The sequence below is a fragment of the Callithrix jacchus genome, chromosome X (genome assembly GCF_049354715.1).
Source record: "Callithrix jacchus isolate 240 chromosome X, calJac240_pri, whole genome shotgun sequence".
Lineage (NCBI taxonomy): Eukaryota > Metazoa > Chordata > Mammalia > Primates > Cebidae > Callithrix > Callithrix jacchus.
The window spans coordinates 115,455,642-115,474,627 of NC_133524.1; the positions used below are offsets into that span (position 1 = coordinate 115,455,642).

Here is an 18,986-nt window from a genome sequence, read left to right on the forward strand (position 1 = left end):
GTCAGGAGTTCGAGACCAGCCTGACCAACATGGCAAAACCCCATCTCTACTAAAATACAAAAATTAGCTGGGCATGGTGGTGCACAATTGTAATCCCAGCTACATCAGAGGCTGAGGCAGGAGGATCACTTGAACTCAGGAGGCAGAGGTTGCAATGAGCTGAGATCACACCACTGCACTCCAGCTTGGGTGACAGAGCGAGACTCCATCTCAAAAAAAAAAAAAGAAAATACGTAGCTAGATGTCAGCCTATAGCTTTCTCTGGTTCATCATTAAAGTTCAATAAGGGCAGGATTCTTTGCTGTTTACTGGTTGTACTGGGTTAGATAGTGACCCTTAAAAACTTACATTCTGGGCCAGGCGAGTTGGCTCACTCCTGTAATCCCAGCACTTTGGGAGGCCGAGTTGGGCCTATCACCTGAGGTTAGGAGTTCGAGACCAGCCTGACCAACATGGCAAAACCCCATCTCTACTAAAATACAAAAATTAGCTGGGCATGTTGGTGGGTGCCTGTAATCCCAACTATTCAGGAAGCTGAGGCAGGAGAACTGCTTGAACCCGGGAGGCAGAGGTTGCAATGAGCTGAGATCACTCCATTGTACTCCAGCCTGGGCAACAGAGCAAGACTCAGTTAAAAAAAAAAAATTCGCCACATTCTGGCCAAACATAGTGTCTCATGCCTATGAGTCCAGCACTCTGGGAGGCCAAGGTGGGAGAATCACTTGAGTCCAGGAGTTCGAGACCAACCTGGGCAACATGATGACACCCATCTCTACAAACAATAAAAAATTAGCTGGGCGTGGTGGCACACACCTGTAGTCCCAGCTACTAGGGAAGCTGAGGTGGGAGGATTGCTTGAGCCCAGAAGGACAGGGCTACGGTGAGCTGTGACTGTGCCACTGCACTTCAGCCTGGGTGACAGAGCAAGACCCTGCCTTAAAAAAAAAAGGCTGGGTCCAGTGGCTCACACCTATAATCCCAGCACTTTGGGAGACTAAGGCAGATGGATCACTTGAGGTCAACAGTTCAAGAACAGCCTGGCCAACATGGTGAAACCCCGTCTCTACTAAAAACACAAAAACTAGCTAGGTGTGGTAGCAAGCACCATCTCAAAAAAAAAAAAAGAAAACAAAAGAAAAAAAAATTCACCTCCATCTAGGAACCTCGGAATGTGACCTTATTTGGAAATAGTGATGATGCAGATAAAATTATTTAAGTTAAAATGATGTCATACTGGTGTAGGATGGGCCCTTAATCCAATATGTTTGGTGTCCTTATAAGAAAAGAACAGACAAAGGGAGAATGCCATGTGAGGATGCAAGCACTGACTGGAGTGATGCATTTACAATACAAGCCAAGGAATGCCAACGATTGCTGGCAAACACCAAAAGCCAGGAATGAGGCAAGGCAGGATTCTAACCTACAATCTCCAGAGAGAGCAGGGCCTTACCAGCACCTTGATTTCAGACTTCTAGCCTCCACAATTATTGAACAATTTCTATTGTTTTAGGCCACCCAGTTTGGACTACTTTCTTTTTTTTGAGACGGAGTCTCACTGTGTCACCCAGGCTAGAGTGCAGTGGCACAATCTCACCTCACTGCAACCTCTGCCTCCCCATTCAAGCAATTCTCCTATCTCAGCCTCCCGAGTAGCTGGGATTACAGGCTCACAAGCCACCATGTCCAGCTAATTTTTGTATTTTTAGTAGAGATGGGGTTTCAGCACATTGGCCAGCCTGGTCTCAAACTCCTGGCCTCAAGTGATCCACCCAACTCAGCCTCCCAAAGTGCTGGGATTGCAGGCATGAGCCACCACACCCAGGCTGTAGTACTTTATTATGGCAGCTCTAGTAAACTAATACACTGGTATATTCCAGACTTCTAGGATAGCACTTGGAACACAGTAGGAACTCGGTAAATGAAATATTTGTTGCATGAATGGATGGATTTTTCTAATTCCCTAGGACTGACCTTTCCATGACTTCTGGCACCTGTTACTGACCGTCCCCTAGCCATACCCCCTAGCCACACACTTCTTGATACTCTCTCCTGTCTTCCCCATCACCAGGTTCTTCTGGTTCTGTTCCAACTCTTTTGTCTGCCTTTTAAATATTCAGTCTTCTCTGCTTGCTCCACACTCTGTAATTGTATCCCTTCCCAGGTTTCAATTTCACATATATACCAAGGACTCCCAAATCTAAAACAGAGCTAACCACATCACTCCCCTGCTTAAAAAACAGAGATGGCTCTTCATTGCTTACAGATTAAGGCCAGACTTGTCCACTTGTGCACTTTACTCTGTCCTCACCCCAGTATGCATGAATCCCTTCCTGTAAAGTAACCTGTGCTCCAGTCACGAAGGACAATTCAGATTTCTAAAGCACATCGTGTTTGATGTTTCTGATGCTTCCATATTCCTTCCACCTGGAATGCTCCTCATTCCCTTCATCTCCTTGGGAAATCCTAGTTTGGGCTAAACACAAATGCCATCATCTTTAGAAGGCTTTCCTGGCTACCATTCAGGAAAAATGACCCACTCCCAGCTGTTTTTCCTTTTGTTCAGAAGATCAGTATTTTTTCCTATCACAACAGGAGTCATTCCCTCAAAGTCATGAACTCTTTAATAGTAAAAATCAGGCAGGGCGCGGTGGCTCATGCCTGTAATTCCAGCACTTTGAGAGGTTGAGGCAGGTGGATCACAAGGTCAGGAGATCGAGCCCATCCTTGTCAACATGGTGAAACCCCATCTCTACTAAAATACAAAAAAACCAGCAGGGCATGGTGGCACACACCTGTAGTCCCAGCTACTCAGGAGGCTGAGGCAGGAGAATTGCTTGAACCTGGGAGGTGGAGGTTGCAGTGAGCCACGACTGCACGACTGCACCACTGCACTCTAGCCAGGCAACAGAGTGAGACTCCCTCTCAAAAAAAAAAATTGTAAAAATCATACCTTATTCATCTTCACAGATCTAGTACCTAGATCAACGCCTGGCACATGGTATGCTACACAAGATTACAGGTTGAATGAACTCATTTAAACCTGTATTTGTAAACAAACTACAGCACTTTGGGAGGCCAAGGAGGGAGGATCACTTGAGGCCAGGAGTTCGAGACCAGCCTGGCCAACATGGTGAAACCTCATCTTTACTAAAAATACAAAACTTAGCTGGGCGTGGTGGTGCATGTCTGTAATCCCAGCTACTGGGGAGGATGAGGCAGGAGAGTTGCTTGAACCTAGGAGGTAGAGATTGTAGTAAGCCGAGATCACGCCATTATACTCCAGCCTGAGCAATAGAGTGAGTGAGACTCCATTTCAAAAACAAAAAAAAAAGCAACGTAATCACATCTGAGCACCATTTCAACAAAGCACACTAAAGATATTACTGCATTAACAGAGGTTAGAAAACCACCACAAATGTCAAAGTATTGGGCCCAACTGACCGGTTCAACAACAGATGTGACTTTTTTTCTTTTTGAGACAGAGTCCTGATCTGTCGCCCAGGCTGGAGTGCAATGGTGCAGTCTCGGTTCACTGCAACTTCTGCCTCCTGGGTTCAAGCAATTCTCCTGCCTCAGCCTCCCGGGTACCTGAGATTACAGGTACCCACCATCACACCAGCTAATTTTTGTATTTTTAGTAGAGACAGGGTTTCATCATGTTGGCCAGGCTGCTCTCGAACTCCTGACCTCGCGATCTACCCACCTTGGCCTCCCAAAATGCTGGGATTACCGGCATGAGCCACTGTGCCTAGCCTTAGATGTGATATTTATATTCTTCAGAAATAGACTCCAACACAATAGGAAAATCCTAAACAGGGAGCATCAGCCTCTTACCTCCGCAGATACGTAGTCTCCTCATCTTCTGTGTTACAAAACTTATGCGCATGTTTGGCAGCATCAATCACACGGGACCGGTCCCGGGGTCTCATGGGCAATTTCTCTAACTGGCAGTCTGAAGGAATAGAGAGATTGTGTCACTAGAGTCACTGCAAAATACCCTGAGACGTTTTCAGTGGGGCCCCTGGCACTAGAATTTGCTACTATAATTACTATGCTTATTGAAGCCTATTATTGAATGTTCCAACTAAAAATGACTTGCTGTTAGGAGATCTTGGTTTTGGTTCCAGCTCTGTTACTACCTTGGTGATCTTTGGCAAATCACTTCCTCTTTCACTTTTGCCTCATTTGAAAGATGAGTAGATGATATTATCTCAAAAGTCCTTCCCAGTACTGCAATTCTGTGATCATAGTACACTTGGTTTGTGTTATAATGCATGAATCAGGAGACACAATCAAGCATACTGGAATGCCTACAAGGAAGCACGGGGAAAAGTAGGTATGTGCTAAGAAAAGGAGAAAGGCTGGGCGAGGTGGCGTGCACCTATAGTCCTAGCTACTCGGGAAGATGAGGCAGGATGATTGCTTGAGGACAGGAGTGCAATGCTATCATGTGCCATGATTGTGCCTGTGAATAGCCACTGTACTCCTGCCTGGGCAACATGGTGAGATCCTGTCTCTGTTTAAAAAAAAAAAAAAAAAGAGACCAGGCATGGTGGCTCACACCTGTAATCCCAGCACTTTGGGAGGCTGAGGCAGGCAGATCACCTGAGGTCAGGAGTTGAAGATCAGTATGGCCAACATGGTGAAACCTCATCTCTACAAAAATATAAAAATTAACCAGGCATGATGGCAGGGCCTGTAATCCCAGCTACTTGGGAGGCTGAGGTGGGAGAATCACTTGAACCTGAGAGGCGGAGGCTTCAGTGAGCTGATATCACACCATTGCACTCCAGCCTGGGCAACAGAGCAAGACTCTATCAAAAAAAACAAAAAGAGGAGGAGGAGGGTAAGTGATATGATACATAAAGGATACAAATGATCCATCCTATTTGGAGGAGTTTTAATATGAAAATGCAGTAAACAAATTAGGTACAGTTGTAAAGCAGATTGAAAACTGATATAACAGGCCAGACACAGTGGCTCATGCCTGAAATCCAGCACTTTGGGAGGCTGAGGTGGCCAGATCACCTGAGGTCAGGAATTGGAGACCAGCCTGGCCAACATGGTGAAACCCCATCACTATTAAAAATACAAAAATTAGCCGGGCATGGTGGCAGTCACCTGTAATCCCAGCTACTCAGGAGGCTGAGGCAGGAGAATCGCTTGAACCTGTGAGGAGGAGGTTGCTGTGAGCCACAATCGTGCCATTGCACTCCAGCCCGGGCAACAAGAGCTAGACCCTGTCTCAAAAAAGAAAGAAAGAAAGTCCCCGCCCTGATAAAGCTTACATTCTAGTGGAAGAGGTAACATATTTTAAAATAATAATATGATCTTCGGCAATGATAACCACTAATTTAAAAAATTAGGTTGGGTAAGAGGACAAAGTGACAGGGATGCTGTTTTAGATAAGGTTATCAGGGAAGAGTTCTCTAAGGAAATGACATTTCAGCAGAGACCTGAATGAAGTAAGGAGGCACTGAGGGAAAAGTTTTTGGGGCAGAAGAAATACCAATTCCAAAGGCGCTACGGAGCAGGAACACTTTTGATATGATGGAGAAAAAGCAAGAAAGCCACTGTGGCTGGAGTGCAATCAGCAAGGGGAAGACTGTTAGGAGATGAAGCCTGAGAGGTAGCCAGAGGCCCAATCATGAAGGGTTTTGGTATGGATGGACTTTAGTTTTATTCTCAGTGTTATACGAAAACATTGGTTTTGAACAGGACTCTGGCTACTATGTGGAAGAGTGGAAGCAGTGAAAGCAAGAGACTATTGAGCCAATCCAGGTGAAAGATGGTGGTAGCTTGGACTAGAGTGTTCGAAGTGTAGGTGGTAGGCCAGGCGCAGTGGCTCACGCCTATAATCCCAGCACTATGGGAGGCCTAGGCGGGTGGATTACTTGAGATCAGGAGTTCAAGACCAGACTGGCCAACACGGTGAAACTCCGTCTCTACTAAAAATAAAAAAATTAGCTGGGCCTGGTGGCATGCACCTGTAATCTCAGCTATTTGGGAGGCTGAGGCAGGATAATTGCTTGAACCTGGGAGGCAGAGGTTGCAGTGAGCCAAGACCACACCACTGCACCCCAGCCTGGGTGACAGAGGGAGACTCCATCTAAAAAACGAAAGAAAAGAAAGAAAGAAAGAAAGAAAGAAGAAAGAAAGAAAGAAAGAAAGAAAGAAAGAAAGAAAGAAAGAAAGAAAGAAAGAAAGAAATGGAGGTGGTAAGAAGCAGTCACATCCTGCATACATTCTCAAGAAAGCACCTGCAGGATTTCTTGATGGACTGGACAGATGTAAGGTATGTGACAGAGAGCAGTAAAGAGTGGTTCGAAGCAGGTGAGAGAGGACGCTGGAGAGGCATGTGGGGGCCCATCTTGGCCAGGAGGATTTTGTTCTTTAAGATGTATGAAAAGCCAAGAGAGATCCAAGATGGCCATCTAGCAGCAGCTCAGGGTTGCAGCTCCCAGTGAAGGTGCGGGGAGAGAGTGGATACCAGACTTCCAAATTTTTGTTGCTTACGGACCAGGAGATTCCCAGCAGAGGAGCCCCACAGGTCACCAGCGCAACTCTTTTGGCCGGCGCAGCTGTTTTGCTGGCGTCCTGGTAGCACGGTTCTCAGTGCAGAGTATGCGGGACTGGGTGCCCTTTTAGTTGGCATTTGGAGTTCCGAGAAGGCAGAGTCACCCATTCAGCTGATTAGGAGGGGGACTGAAGCCGGGAGCCAGACCGGGAGATTCCCAGGCAGAAAAGTGTCACAAATCTCAATGCCGCTGTTTCAGCCGGTGCAGTTGCTGCACGGAAAACTGCACAGATCCTGGCACCTTTTTGGCAGGTGACTGGGGCACCTGGGAGAGAATCAACTGTTCAGTTAGGAAAAGAATAAAAGGGGACTCCGAGGCAGGGAGCCAGGAGATCGGGCTCAGCTGGTCCCACCCCCACAAAAAAATAGCAATTGGAAACACTGATGATTGAGAGTTTCACAGCAAGCACAGCTGAACCTGGGAAGGTCCAGCTCTGTGGAGGAGGGGTGTCTGCTGAGGGAAAACAAAGAAACAGAAATAACATCATCATCAACAAACTGGACGTCCACTCAGAGACCCAATCTGAAAGTCAGCAATTACAAAGATGACAGGTGGATAAATCCACAAAGATGGGAAGAAACCAGCACAAAAAGGCAGAAAGCATCCAAAATCAGAATGCGTCTCCTAGAGGATTGTAGCTCCTCATCAACAAGGCAACAAGGCCTGATGGAGAATGAGTGTGATGAATTCTCAGAATCAGGCTTCAGAAGGTGGATAATAAGAAACTTCTGTGAGCTAAAAAGAACCTGTTCTAACCCAATGCAAAAAACTAAGAACCTTGAAAAAAAGTTTGATGAAATGCTAACCAGAATAGACAATTTAGAGAGGAATATAAGTGAATTAATGGAGCTGAAAAACACAACATGAGAACTTTGCAAAGCATGCACAAGTTTTAACAGTCAAATTGATCAAGCAGAAGAAAGGATATCAGAGGTTGAAGACCAACTCAATGAAATAAAACAAGAAGACAAGATTAAAGAAAAAAGGATAAAAAGGAATGAGCAAAGTCCCCAAGAAATATGGGACTATATGAAAAGACCTAATGTACATTTGATAGGTGTACCTGAATGTGACGAAGAGAATGAATCCAAGCTGGAAAATACTCTTCAGGATATTATTCAGGAAAACTTTCCCAACCTAGCAAGGTAGGACAATATTCAACTCCAGGTAATACAGAGAACACCACAAAGATATTCTTCAAGAAGAGCAACCCCAAGGCACATAATCATCAGATTCACCAGGGTTGAAATGAAGGAGAAAATGCTAAGGGCAGCCAGAGAGAAGGGTCAGGTTACCCACAAAGGGAAGCCTATCAGACTCACAGCAGATCTCTCAGCAGAAATCCTACAAGCCAGAAGAGAGTGGGGGCCAATATTCAACATCCTTAAAGAAAAGAACTTTCAACCCAGAATTTCATATCCAGCCAAACTAAGCTTCACAAGCGAAGGAAAAATAAAATATTTTGTGAACAAGCAAGTACTTAGAGATTTCATCACCACCAGGCCTGCTTTACAAGAGCTTCTGAAAGAAGCACTACACATAGAAAGGAACAACCAGTATCAGCCTTTCCAAAAATATAACAAAAAGTAAAGAGCATCAACATAATGAAGAATTTACATTAACTAATGGGCAAAACAGCCAGCTAGCATCAAATGGCAGTATTAAACTCACATATATTGTTATTAATCCTAAATTTAAATTGACTAATCACCCAATCAAAAGACACAAGACAGGCAAATTGGATAAAAAGCCAAAACCCATCGGTATGCTGCATCCAGACCCATCTCACATGCAAGGATACACAAAGACTCAAAATAAAGGGATGAAGGAAGATTTACCAATCAAATGGAGAGCAAAAATAAACAAATAAATAAAAAGCAGGAGTTGCAATTCTCGCCTCTGAGAAAACAGACTTTAAAGCAATAAAGATCAAAAGAAGCAAAGAAGGACATTACATAATGGTAAAAGGATCAATGCAACAAGAAGAGCTAACGATCCTAAATATATACACACCCAATACAGGAGCACCCAGATACATAAGACAAGTTCTTAATGACTTATAAAGAGACTTAGACTCCCACACAATAATAGTGGGAGACTTTAACATCACATTGTCAATATTAGATCAATGAGACAGAAAATTAACAAGGATATCCAGGACTTGAACTCAGACCCGGAACAAGTAAACTTAATAAACATTTATAGAACTTCCCACCCCAAATACACAAAACATCCATTCTTATCAGTACCACATCACACCTACTCTAAAAGTGACCACATAATTGGAAGTAAATCACTCCTCAGTAATTGCATAGCATTTCACAGGTTTAAATGAAATATTGGTTGGCTGCTTGTTTGTTATTTTCCTCCCTTAATCCTTCCTGTCTCCATTGTTAAGCACAATTATTGGCTTAAAAGAGGTTTTCAATACCCATTTTTAGACTGCATTCTAGCCTGGGCAATAAAGTAACACTCCCGTTCACTCTCCCTCTTTCTTCCTCTCTTTCATTCTTTTTTTCAAATTCTTTTTCTTTCTTTTTTTCTCAAAAGAAAAAAAAGAGTGGTTCCAGGTTTTAGTCTGAGATACTGGATGAATAGAAGTACTACTGACTGCAATAGCGATGACTACAAGAGGAGCAATTGGAGAGCAGGTGTAGAGGGTCATGAATTCAATTTTCAACATGATATACTTGAGAGGCCCATTAGATGTTCAATTGGAAATGTTGAATAGGCAACTGCAGTCTGAGAAGATGTGCAGGTTAAAGATGAACATCTGGGAGTTACCAGGATGTAACTATTTATTTAAAGTTTGGGAATGACTAAGATCACCGAAGGGGTGGGTACAGAGTGAGGAAAGGTGAGAGTACTGAGCTCTAGGGCCATGGATCCCTAAAAGTCTGAGAGAAAAGAGAGCCAGACAAGAAGGGGAAAAATCTGAGGTGGAAAGAAAATCAGGAGAGTATGGAGTCTTGGAAGCAAATAAAAAACGTGTTGCAAGAATAATAGAATAATTACCTCTGTCAAATGCCATTGAGAGAAGAACTAAAATGAAGATTGATAATTGACCAATAGAACTGTTAACATGGAGTTCAGTTAGTAATATTGCCAAATACGTTTTAGATGATGAGGTGGGAAAGAAAGCCTACCTGAAGTGAGGTCAGGAGAGAATGAGAAGTCAGGATGCAGAGACAGCCAATATAGGCAACTCTTTTTTGTTGTTGTTAACTTTTTTTCTCTCTTTTTTTTATTGCATTTTAGGTTTTGGGGTACATGTGCAGAACATGCAAGATAGTTGCATAGGTACACACGTGGCAGTGTGATTTGCTGCCTTCCTCCCCTTCACCCACATCTGGCATTTATCCCCATGCTGTCCCTCCCCTATTCCCCCCAACAGACCCCAGTGTGTAGGGCTCCCCTCCCTGTGTCAATGTGTTCTCCTTGTTCATCACCCGCCTGAGAAGTTCTGCTATAAAAGCAGCAACGAAATGGGTTATAGCTGGAGGGGAATACAGGATCAAGGGAGGGTTTTATTTTCATTTATCGTAAGATAAGAGCAATACAGCATCTTGGTATCCAGCAGAAATGTTACAAAGTTTCTAGAGGCAGTAGTTTTTGAAGGCAGTAGCGTAAGAGGGAAATACAATGTTTGTGCTTCTATTTTTGTTTTCCTGAAGAAGTTTAGTTTTGAGGAAGGTCTGGATACAGTCACAAGCTAAACAAAAAGCAGGAAAAAAAAATATGCCCTGGAGTGGGGCGGGGATGTGTAGGGAGGATTTCGACGGAGAGAGAAAACCCACCAATCTTTATTGAGAAGTGGCTCCCAGATCACAGCCGGAGGCAATTCGCCTTCACGAACAGGAAGTCTAGCTCCTTGCAGACGCCCCCGCAGTTCCCAGCTACTCACCCAGCACTAGGACCATCTGGCCGCACAAACAGTAGTACACATGGAGAGGCTTCTCGCCGTCGTCATATTCCTCTCGGTCCCGAGTGTCAGAGCAGACTACTGACCTAGACACTACTTTCGGCATAGTTCCCAGGAGCAACCTGAAAACTCTACGCCAAGAAGAGGGTCGCGCAGAAATGACGTCACGACCGGGCCTTGCGCCTTTCCCCTGCGGCTATGCTGGTCACGTGTTAGTAGTAGTCTTATAAACTTCCGGGCTATTCTATCAGGCTAAGATATACGGGGGTGCGCCTGGAACCTCCCAGAACTTCCTGTGATCTGGGAGCCTTTTCTCAACGAAGATTGGTGGGCTTTCTCAGAACACCCTTAATAGTATATAAATTGTTTATATTTCTATAACACGTGCATATATATGTATATATACACATATGTATATATAAGACCAGCTAAATAAAGGACTATACATTATATATTCTATATATGAGATTTCACAGTGGGTGTCCCTGCCAATACCAGGTCATACCACATTTGTTGGTGGGTCACCCTGATGGGCTCCTTGGCTTTCTCCTTTCCTTAGGCTCCCTTGTCTCTTACCCAGTAGCAAATTTTAAAATTTTTTAAAATAAAAAAAAAGGGCCGGCAGCCAGGTGTGGTTATTCACGCCTGTAATCCAAACACTTTGGAGGCCAAGGTGGGCAGATCACCTGAGGTCTGGAGTTCAAGACCAGCCTGACCAACATGGTGAAACCCTGTCTTTAAAAAAAAATAAAATAAATAAAAATAAAAGAAAAAAAAAGAGGGCCGGGTGCGGTGGCTCACACCTGTAATCCCAGCACTTTGGGAGGCCGAGGATAAAAGAGATATTGGTTTATGTGTATTTCTAAATAGGATTTTGATTTTAATGATTATTCTGGATGAGTACCTAATTTTTTAGGTATCTTATTTTTTAGTTGACAAAATTCACCCTTTTAAAATGTGTAATTGAGTGGTTTTTAGTGTATTCACAAAGTTGTATAAACATCACTACTACTTCCAGAACATTTCCATCATCTCAAAAAGAAATCTCATACCATTAGTAGTCACCACCACCCCACCCCTCAACTTCCCAGCCCCGGGCAACCACTAATCTACTTTTTGTCTCTGTGGATTTGCCTATTCTGGAAATTTCATAGAAATGGAATCCTGCAATATGTGGCCATTTGTCTGGCTTCTTTCATTTACCATAATGTTTTCAAGATTCATCCATGTTACAGGACTTTTTTCCTTTTTGTGGCTGAATAATATTTCCTCACATTTTGTTCATCCATTCATCAGTTGGTGGGCAACAGGGATGTTTTCACTTTTGGTTATTATATAGATAATGCTGCTATGAACATTCATGTACACAACTACATCCACTACAAATTTGTGTGGGACTATAAATCTAGATTTTTAACTTTTGACAGCATGCAAAGTTATTAAAGCACTTTGACAGTGTTTGTGATTCAAACAATGTTAGTTGTCATTGAATGACTTTACTGCTGTACAAGTTTCACGTACAAACACTGTTTTACATTATAATTCTAGGTTAAATTCATTAAGGAACTTTACTAAGTCTATGGCAAAAGCCATTTTTAAAAACCATTCATGTTCAATAACAGTGATCAAAGTTGGTTCTTCTCATTTAGATAATTTTCTTTTTGCTTTTTTATTTTTTTCTGGGACAAAGTCTTGCTCTGTCCCCCAGGCACCATCTCAACTCACTGCAACCTCCACCTCCTGGATTCAAGTAATTCTCCTGCCTCAGCCTCTCAAGTAACTAGGATTACAGGTAACACATCACCACGCCCAGCTAGTTATAGACGGGGTTTCACCATGTTGGCCAGCCTGGTCTTAAACTCCTGGCCTCCAGTGATCCGCCCACCTCAGCCTCCCAAAGTGCTGAGATTACAGGCATGAACCACAACACCTGGACTAGAAAATTTTCAGTCTCAGCCCTGAATTCAAGAAAGTTTCAAAACCTCACCACAGCTAAGCTTTTGAATTGCTATTCATAGGGCAAGTCAGAAATATTTAACTTCTGTTTCTGAAAAAAAAATTCATGGAATTAACAATGGTTTAGTCCATGAGAGTGAATGAACTTCACTGTTGACACTACTGTCAACAATAACACAAGACAGATTCAAGTATTTTTTTTTTGCAAAGTACCTGCTATTTAATAATACAATTAATAACTATAGGATTTCAAACAACTACATTTTGACAAGTTTTTTACATTTGTCTAAGCCTTTTCTGCTCCATACATGTTCGTAATACATCTTAGCAGATTCTGCTTTAGAGTGAATTGAATTAGTGTTTTTTTTATTTCTTTGAAAATACTCTCCTCTGCAGTTGTCCCACACAAACCATACACACAGGCCAACTCTTTTTTTTTTTTTTTTTTTTGAGACAGGGTCTCATTCTGTCACCTAGGTTGGAATACAGTGGCAGAATCTTGGCTTACTGCAACCTCCATCTCCCAGGTTCAATCAATTCTCCTGCCTCAGCCTCCCCAGTAGCTGGGGTTACAGGAGTGTGCCACCACACCCAGCTGATTTTATATTTTTAGTAAAGATGGGGTTTCTCCATGTTGGTCAGGCTGGTCTTGAACTCCCGACCTCAGATGATCCGCCCTCCTCAGCCTCCCAAAGTGCTGGGATTACAGGCATGAGCCACCGTGCTCGTGCCCGACAGTTTTCTATATTCTTAAATGGTTGACAAGTCAAAAGATTTAACAGTATTTCATAACACATGAAATTCAAATGTCAATGCCCATAAGTGAAGTTTCACTAGGACACAGCCATGCTCTTTCATTTATATACAGTTGTCCCTTGGTATCCATAGGGGATTGGTTCCAGGGTCCCTCTCAGATACCAAAATCCACAGATGCTAACATCCCCCAGTCGGCCCTCCGTATCTGTGGGTCCTGCATTCACAGATGTGGAGGGCCTACTGTATTGGTCGTGGCTGCATCTGTGCTACAATGGCAGAGTTGAGTGACAGACTGTGTGTGGTGCTCTCATCACCTTATACTGCTGCTCCTAATACTATAAATTGCAGGAATGCAGCATAACTCCACAGTGTTTTGAATACCACATGTATCAACCATGGCATTTTAAAAACTTACATGCATACCTATTGTGCCAAAAGTAAAGAACGTGGACTTTGAAGGTCTCGCTTTTAAGGTATGATGGAGTGTGGATTACTTAGTCACCAAATTAGATGTAGGAGCATTGTTTATTACATAATGACATCACCGCATTTCTACAAGGTTATTATGTATATCAATGTTACCAGTCTAAGCATTCATCACAATATTCCCAACTCAGAGGAGAGCAATGGCTAGCAAAATTAGAAATTTTAAATAGAATATCTTATTATAGTAAAATTCATTATGAAAGTAAAAAATAGGCCAGGCGTGGTGACTCATGCCTGTAATCCCAGCACTTTGGGAGGCCCAGGTGGGCAGATCAGATCACGAGGTCAGGAGTTCCAGACCAGCTTGGCCAACATAGTGAAACCCCATCTCTACTAAAATGCAAAGATTAGCTGGGCATGATGGTGCGCGCTGGTAGTCCCAGCTACTCAGGAGGCCGAGGCAGGAGAATCGCTTGAACCTGGGAGGCGGAGGTTGCAGTGAGCTGAGATCAAGCCATTGCACTCTGGCCTGGGCGACAGAGCATGATTCCAACTTGAAAAAAAAAAAAGAAAAAGAAAAAAAATGAGCCTGTAGCCAAAGTAAGTTTCTGAGTGGCTCGTTTGTTAGCCGAGCAAGGAAAGCTGTTTATTGATATTGAGCTAAATTGTGTTTGGTTGCAGAAGTCAAAGAAATATGCTCAAGAAAAGTAAAATTTATTGAAGACTATTCACCTTTCAGCAAGAACAGTGGCTTCAAGAGCCACTTCAAAAAAAAAAAAAAAAAAAAAAAGACTATGGAAAACCATTCTTAGTTTGTAGGCCATAGAAAAATAATGGCAGATTAGGTTTGGCTGTAGTTTGCTGATCTGTAGTCTGGTGGATGTGGCTGGTTTGATTGGATTCCCATGTACAACATGGTAGACATGGTATTAGTTTCATATTACTGCTATAACAAGTTACCACAAACTTGGTGACCTGAGACAACACAAATTTATTATCTTAAGAGTTTTGGACATCAGAATCCAAAACCAACGTCATCAGTCCAAAGTCAAGGTGTCAGCATGTCTGATTGCTTCTGAGGGCTTCAGGTTTCCATCTTCTGCCTCTTTCAGCTCCTACTGCCGACATGCTTTGCCTTCTTGGCTGGTGGCCGCATCACTCCAATCTCTGCTTCAGTCATCACATGGCCTCCTCTTTGACTCCTACTTCATCCCCCGTAAAAGGACTGGTGTGATTGCCTCAGCCCCACCCCTTTAACCCAGGATAATATCACCATCTCAAGATTCTTAATTTAACCACATCTGCAAAGTCCCTTTTGCAGGATGTAAGGTAACATATTCACCAGTTACAGGGATAAGGAAATGGAGATCTTGGGGGGTAGTGGGGTAGAACTGTGCATTATTCAACGTACCATACCATGCCTTTGTTTTCTTTGATTCAGTAATTTAGCAGGTAGTGAAATCCCCCCCACTCCTTTTTTTTTTTTTTTAAGACAGAGTCTCTCTCTGTCACCCAGGCTGTAGTGCAGTGGTGTGATCTCAGCTCACTGCAGGCTCTGCCTCTGAGGTTCCAGCAATTCTCCTGCCTCAGTCTCCTGGGTAGCTGGGATTATAGGCACACGCCACCATGCCTAGCTAATTTTTTGTATTTTTAGTAGAGATGGAGTTTCACCATGTTGGCCAGGCTGGTCTAAAACTCCTGACCTCTAGTGATCTGCCCACCTTGGCCTCCCAAAGTGCTGGGATTACGGGCATGAGCCACTATGCCCAGACTGAAACCCCATTTTCAAGGCCTTAATTTCCCCATTTCTCTCAGCTTTGATATTCCCCTCCCTCCAGCTCTCTCTGTCTCTCTCTCTCTGTCTCTCTCTCTTCTCCTCCTCCTCATCCCACTTATGTCATACCCTCCAGCTCTCTGTTTCTCTCTCTCTCTCTCTCTCTCTCTCTTTCTCTCTCTTCTCCTCCTCCTCGTCCCACTTATGTCATAGGGGCTGAAGATGAACAACATACTACAAGATCTCGAGAGCAAGAGCACACCCTTTGCTAAGTGTTGCTTCCTAAAGTGTTGATTCTCTTGAAATATTTTCTGAGATTATTGGAGTCAAGAAAGACCTTTCAATTTTATTTTCTGTTGTTGCTTGGTTGCCGTTTGTACTTAATTTTCTCAACAGAGATGAAAGCCATAGGAAAATAAAGTTCCTTTGCCTTCACTGGATAACAGAAATACAAATTTACAGCCCAATAAGGCAAGAAATGATCTTTAATTTGGTCTCTTCTCCTAACCCAAAATTATTCAGGAAAATTAAAATCGATTTTGCATGTTGAAATCTTCATGAATGAAATTTCACAATCTTTTTGGTTTTTTTTTTGAGACAAACTCTTGCATTTTTGCCCAGACTGATCGCAAACTCCTTACTTCCAGCAATCCTCCCACTGCCACCTCCCAAAATGATGGGATTACAGGTATGAGCCACTGTGCCCAGCCCACTTTTCTTTAAATTGAGGAGACTTGTCCTTTGTGGGCCCCTGCTCTTGGGTAGTGGTGATGCTTGGCTGTGAGGAAGGTGTTTCTTCAAGATGTCAAGGTGAAAAGAGGGTAGAAAGAATGCTTGGCCAAACTGTGCTATAGTTAGTATGTTCTAGCCTGATAATCATACTGGAAAGCAATCTTCTGTATCGCTGCTTGCTATGACAACCCGGCTTCTGCTGAGGAATGTGGGGGCACAATGTTCCTGTAATGCAGTTCCATTTCTTAGAGAATGCCACTCCCATCCAGGTGCCTGGGGGCTTCCAACCATCTGGGTCATGCTCCTGACTTTTCTTGATTATGTAGTCCAAGGAAGGAAGAAAAAAGCAGGTTTTTCTGAAAGCAGGTTTCAAAAAACAGACAAGTTCATGACAAACTTCCATACATCTATATCCTTCAATACATTTCAGACATGCATATCCAGTAACAGGAGCTTCTCAGACCCTTTCATACTCTCCAGTTTGGTACATGACACTTCTTTTTTTTTTCCTGGAGACAGAGTCTTGCTCTGTAGCCCAGGCTGGAGTGCAGTGGCACGATCTCAGCTCACTGCGACCTCCGCCTCCCGGGTCTTGGTTCAAGCAATTCTCCTGCCTCAGCCTCCCCAGTAGCTGGGATTACAGGCACGCGCCACTATGCCCAGCTAATTTTTGTATTTTTAGTAGATACAAGGTTTCACCATGTTGGCCAGGCTGGTCTTAAACTCCTGACTTCCTAATCCACCCGCCTCTGCCTCCCAAAGTGCTGGAATTACAGGCATGAGCCACCATGCCCGTACAAGCCGCTTCTTCATAGGATATTTTCTTTCTCTTTTGTCTCGTTTTGTTGCCCAGGCTGGAGTGTGGTGGCATGATCTCCACTCACTGCAACCTCCACCTCCTGGATTCAAGTGATTCTCCTGCCTCAGCCTCCAGAGTAGCTGGGATTACAGGCATGTGCCACCACGCCCGGCTAATTTTGTATTTTTAGTAGAGATGGGGTTTCTCCATGTTGGTCAGGGTGGTCTTTATATATATTTTTTATGACAACCTTTAATCCATCTTGAATTAGGCTGGTCTTTAACTCCCAACCTCAGGTGATCCACCTGCCTTGTCCTCTCAAAGTGCTGGGATTACAGGCGTGAGCCACTGCACCTGGCCTCTCCCAGTTATTAAATGAAAAACTAATGTAGATTCTGCAGTGGCAAAATTTAACAGACGTAATTAAGGTTCCAAATTAGATGTTTTTAAGATAGGGAGATTATCCACAGGGTGGGCCTGACATGATCTGATAAGCCTTTAAAGTAGACTGGGCTTTTCCTGAAAACAAGATTCAAAGAAGGAGAAGGATGCGGTGGGAGAGAAATTCTCTGTTGATGACTTTGAAGATGGAGTAGGCCATATGGCAAGGAATGTAGGTGGTCTCTAGGAGCTAAGAGTAGTTCCCAGGTGGCAGCTAGCAAGGAAATAGGGACCAAAGTCTCACAATTGCAATGAACTGGGCTTGGCCAACAACTTGTAATTTGTTAAGCAGTGATGAATACCAATGCATTTGCTTTTGTAGATCTTGCTTTTGTTCATTTCATATGTGTGTATGTGTGTGTTAGTAGACTGCAAGTTCCTAGATGAGAGGAAGAGGATTCTAAAAAAAATGTTTGTACTCCCTTCCTACTACAGCCATAATGTGATGCTATTAGGGCGACTTGACTTAACTGATATGTTGGAGTTAATGGGAGATAAGAAATACTTGACCATGAAAGTACCTGTTGTTAAGCAGCAGCTAGAATCACTACCATTGTCAAGTGCCTCCTGCCTCTCATGTTAGAAACAAACTCCTGCACATCTGATATCTTCTGGACATCTTCACAGGGATGTCTGACCAGTCCCATGAACTCAGTAAGTCCCACTCAAAATTTCCTCTCCCAAACTTGTCCCTCTCTCTCTATTCTGTAATTCTGCTAATGGCACCTTAAGATCCCCAGTTAACTTGGGGTTTAGAGTTTCAGCCACTGTTAACTCCTTCCTCTCTCTCGCCTCCATATTCAACCTGTTGCCAGGTCTTCCCCATTCACTCATATCCTACTCGCCTTTATTGTCACTGCCTGGTTCAGTATCTCACACCTAGAATACTGCAAGAGTCTCCTGCCTGCTCTCTTGAGATCAATTTCTGATAAGCACAGCTCTAATGATGTCACTTCCCTGCTCAATGGACTTCCAAGGAATCCATTAGGTTGGTATTCGAAACTCTTGACGGTTTAACCCAAGCCTACCTTTCTATTTTCAATAATTTTTAAATGTGTATTATGCCTATCTTCTAAGTTATTTTGAGTTGACCTTTAAAAATTCTCCTTTAAAACTGTTATTGCTTTTGCAGGTCCACCTACTGCGACTCTTCCTGCCACCTGCAGCTCTTCTAAGTGCATCTTACCATTCCTTTGACTTCAGACCCACTGTCCCTGCAGTCGGATAGTCTCATACCTTGGATTCTTCTGAACATATAATAGCCGCTTGGCTTGTTGAACTACCAAGGGAAAAATGTGGTTCCAGAGCCAAATTGTGAGTGCCCAAAGCGGAAAAAAAAAAAACCAAAAAACAGAAAACAACCTACTGTGCCTGCCTTAAGCTCCCATTTCATTCTCCTCTGGGGTAATCATTGGCATAAGCGTTGAGCGCCCAAGCCTGCATTTAGTCCCACAGCACCCCCCCAACAGAGTCAACGCCGATTTATTCTTTTGATTTTCCGTGATTTTAACCAATCACCTCCCCTCCCCACCTCTGCCCTCAGTCTCCGACGTCCGCAGGGCTTGGGCGCCCTAGAGTTGCCACTTTTTGAGAACCGGTTTT

General features: G+C 43.4%; 1 protein-coding gene across 1 annotated transcript in view; it reads right to left on the reverse strand.

Annotated features, from left to right (window-relative positions):
* The window catches only part of STEEP1 (STING1 ER exit protein 1), a 29,006-nt gene extending 18,371 nt beyond the window's left edge, over nt 1-10,635 (reverse strand). Inside the window, exons 1-2 of the mRNA XM_035288350.2 lie at nt 10,483-10,635; nt 3,835-3,952 (exon numbers count right to left, since the gene is read on the reverse strand). Coding sequence (XP_035144241.1) covers nt 3,835-3,952; nt 10,483-10,606 — 242 coding nt within the window. The 5' untranslated portion in view covers nt 10,607-10,635. The remainder of the gene's footprint in view (nt 1-3,834; nt 3,953-10,482) is intronic.
* Nucleotides 10,636-18,986: the final 8,351 nt, after the last annotated feature.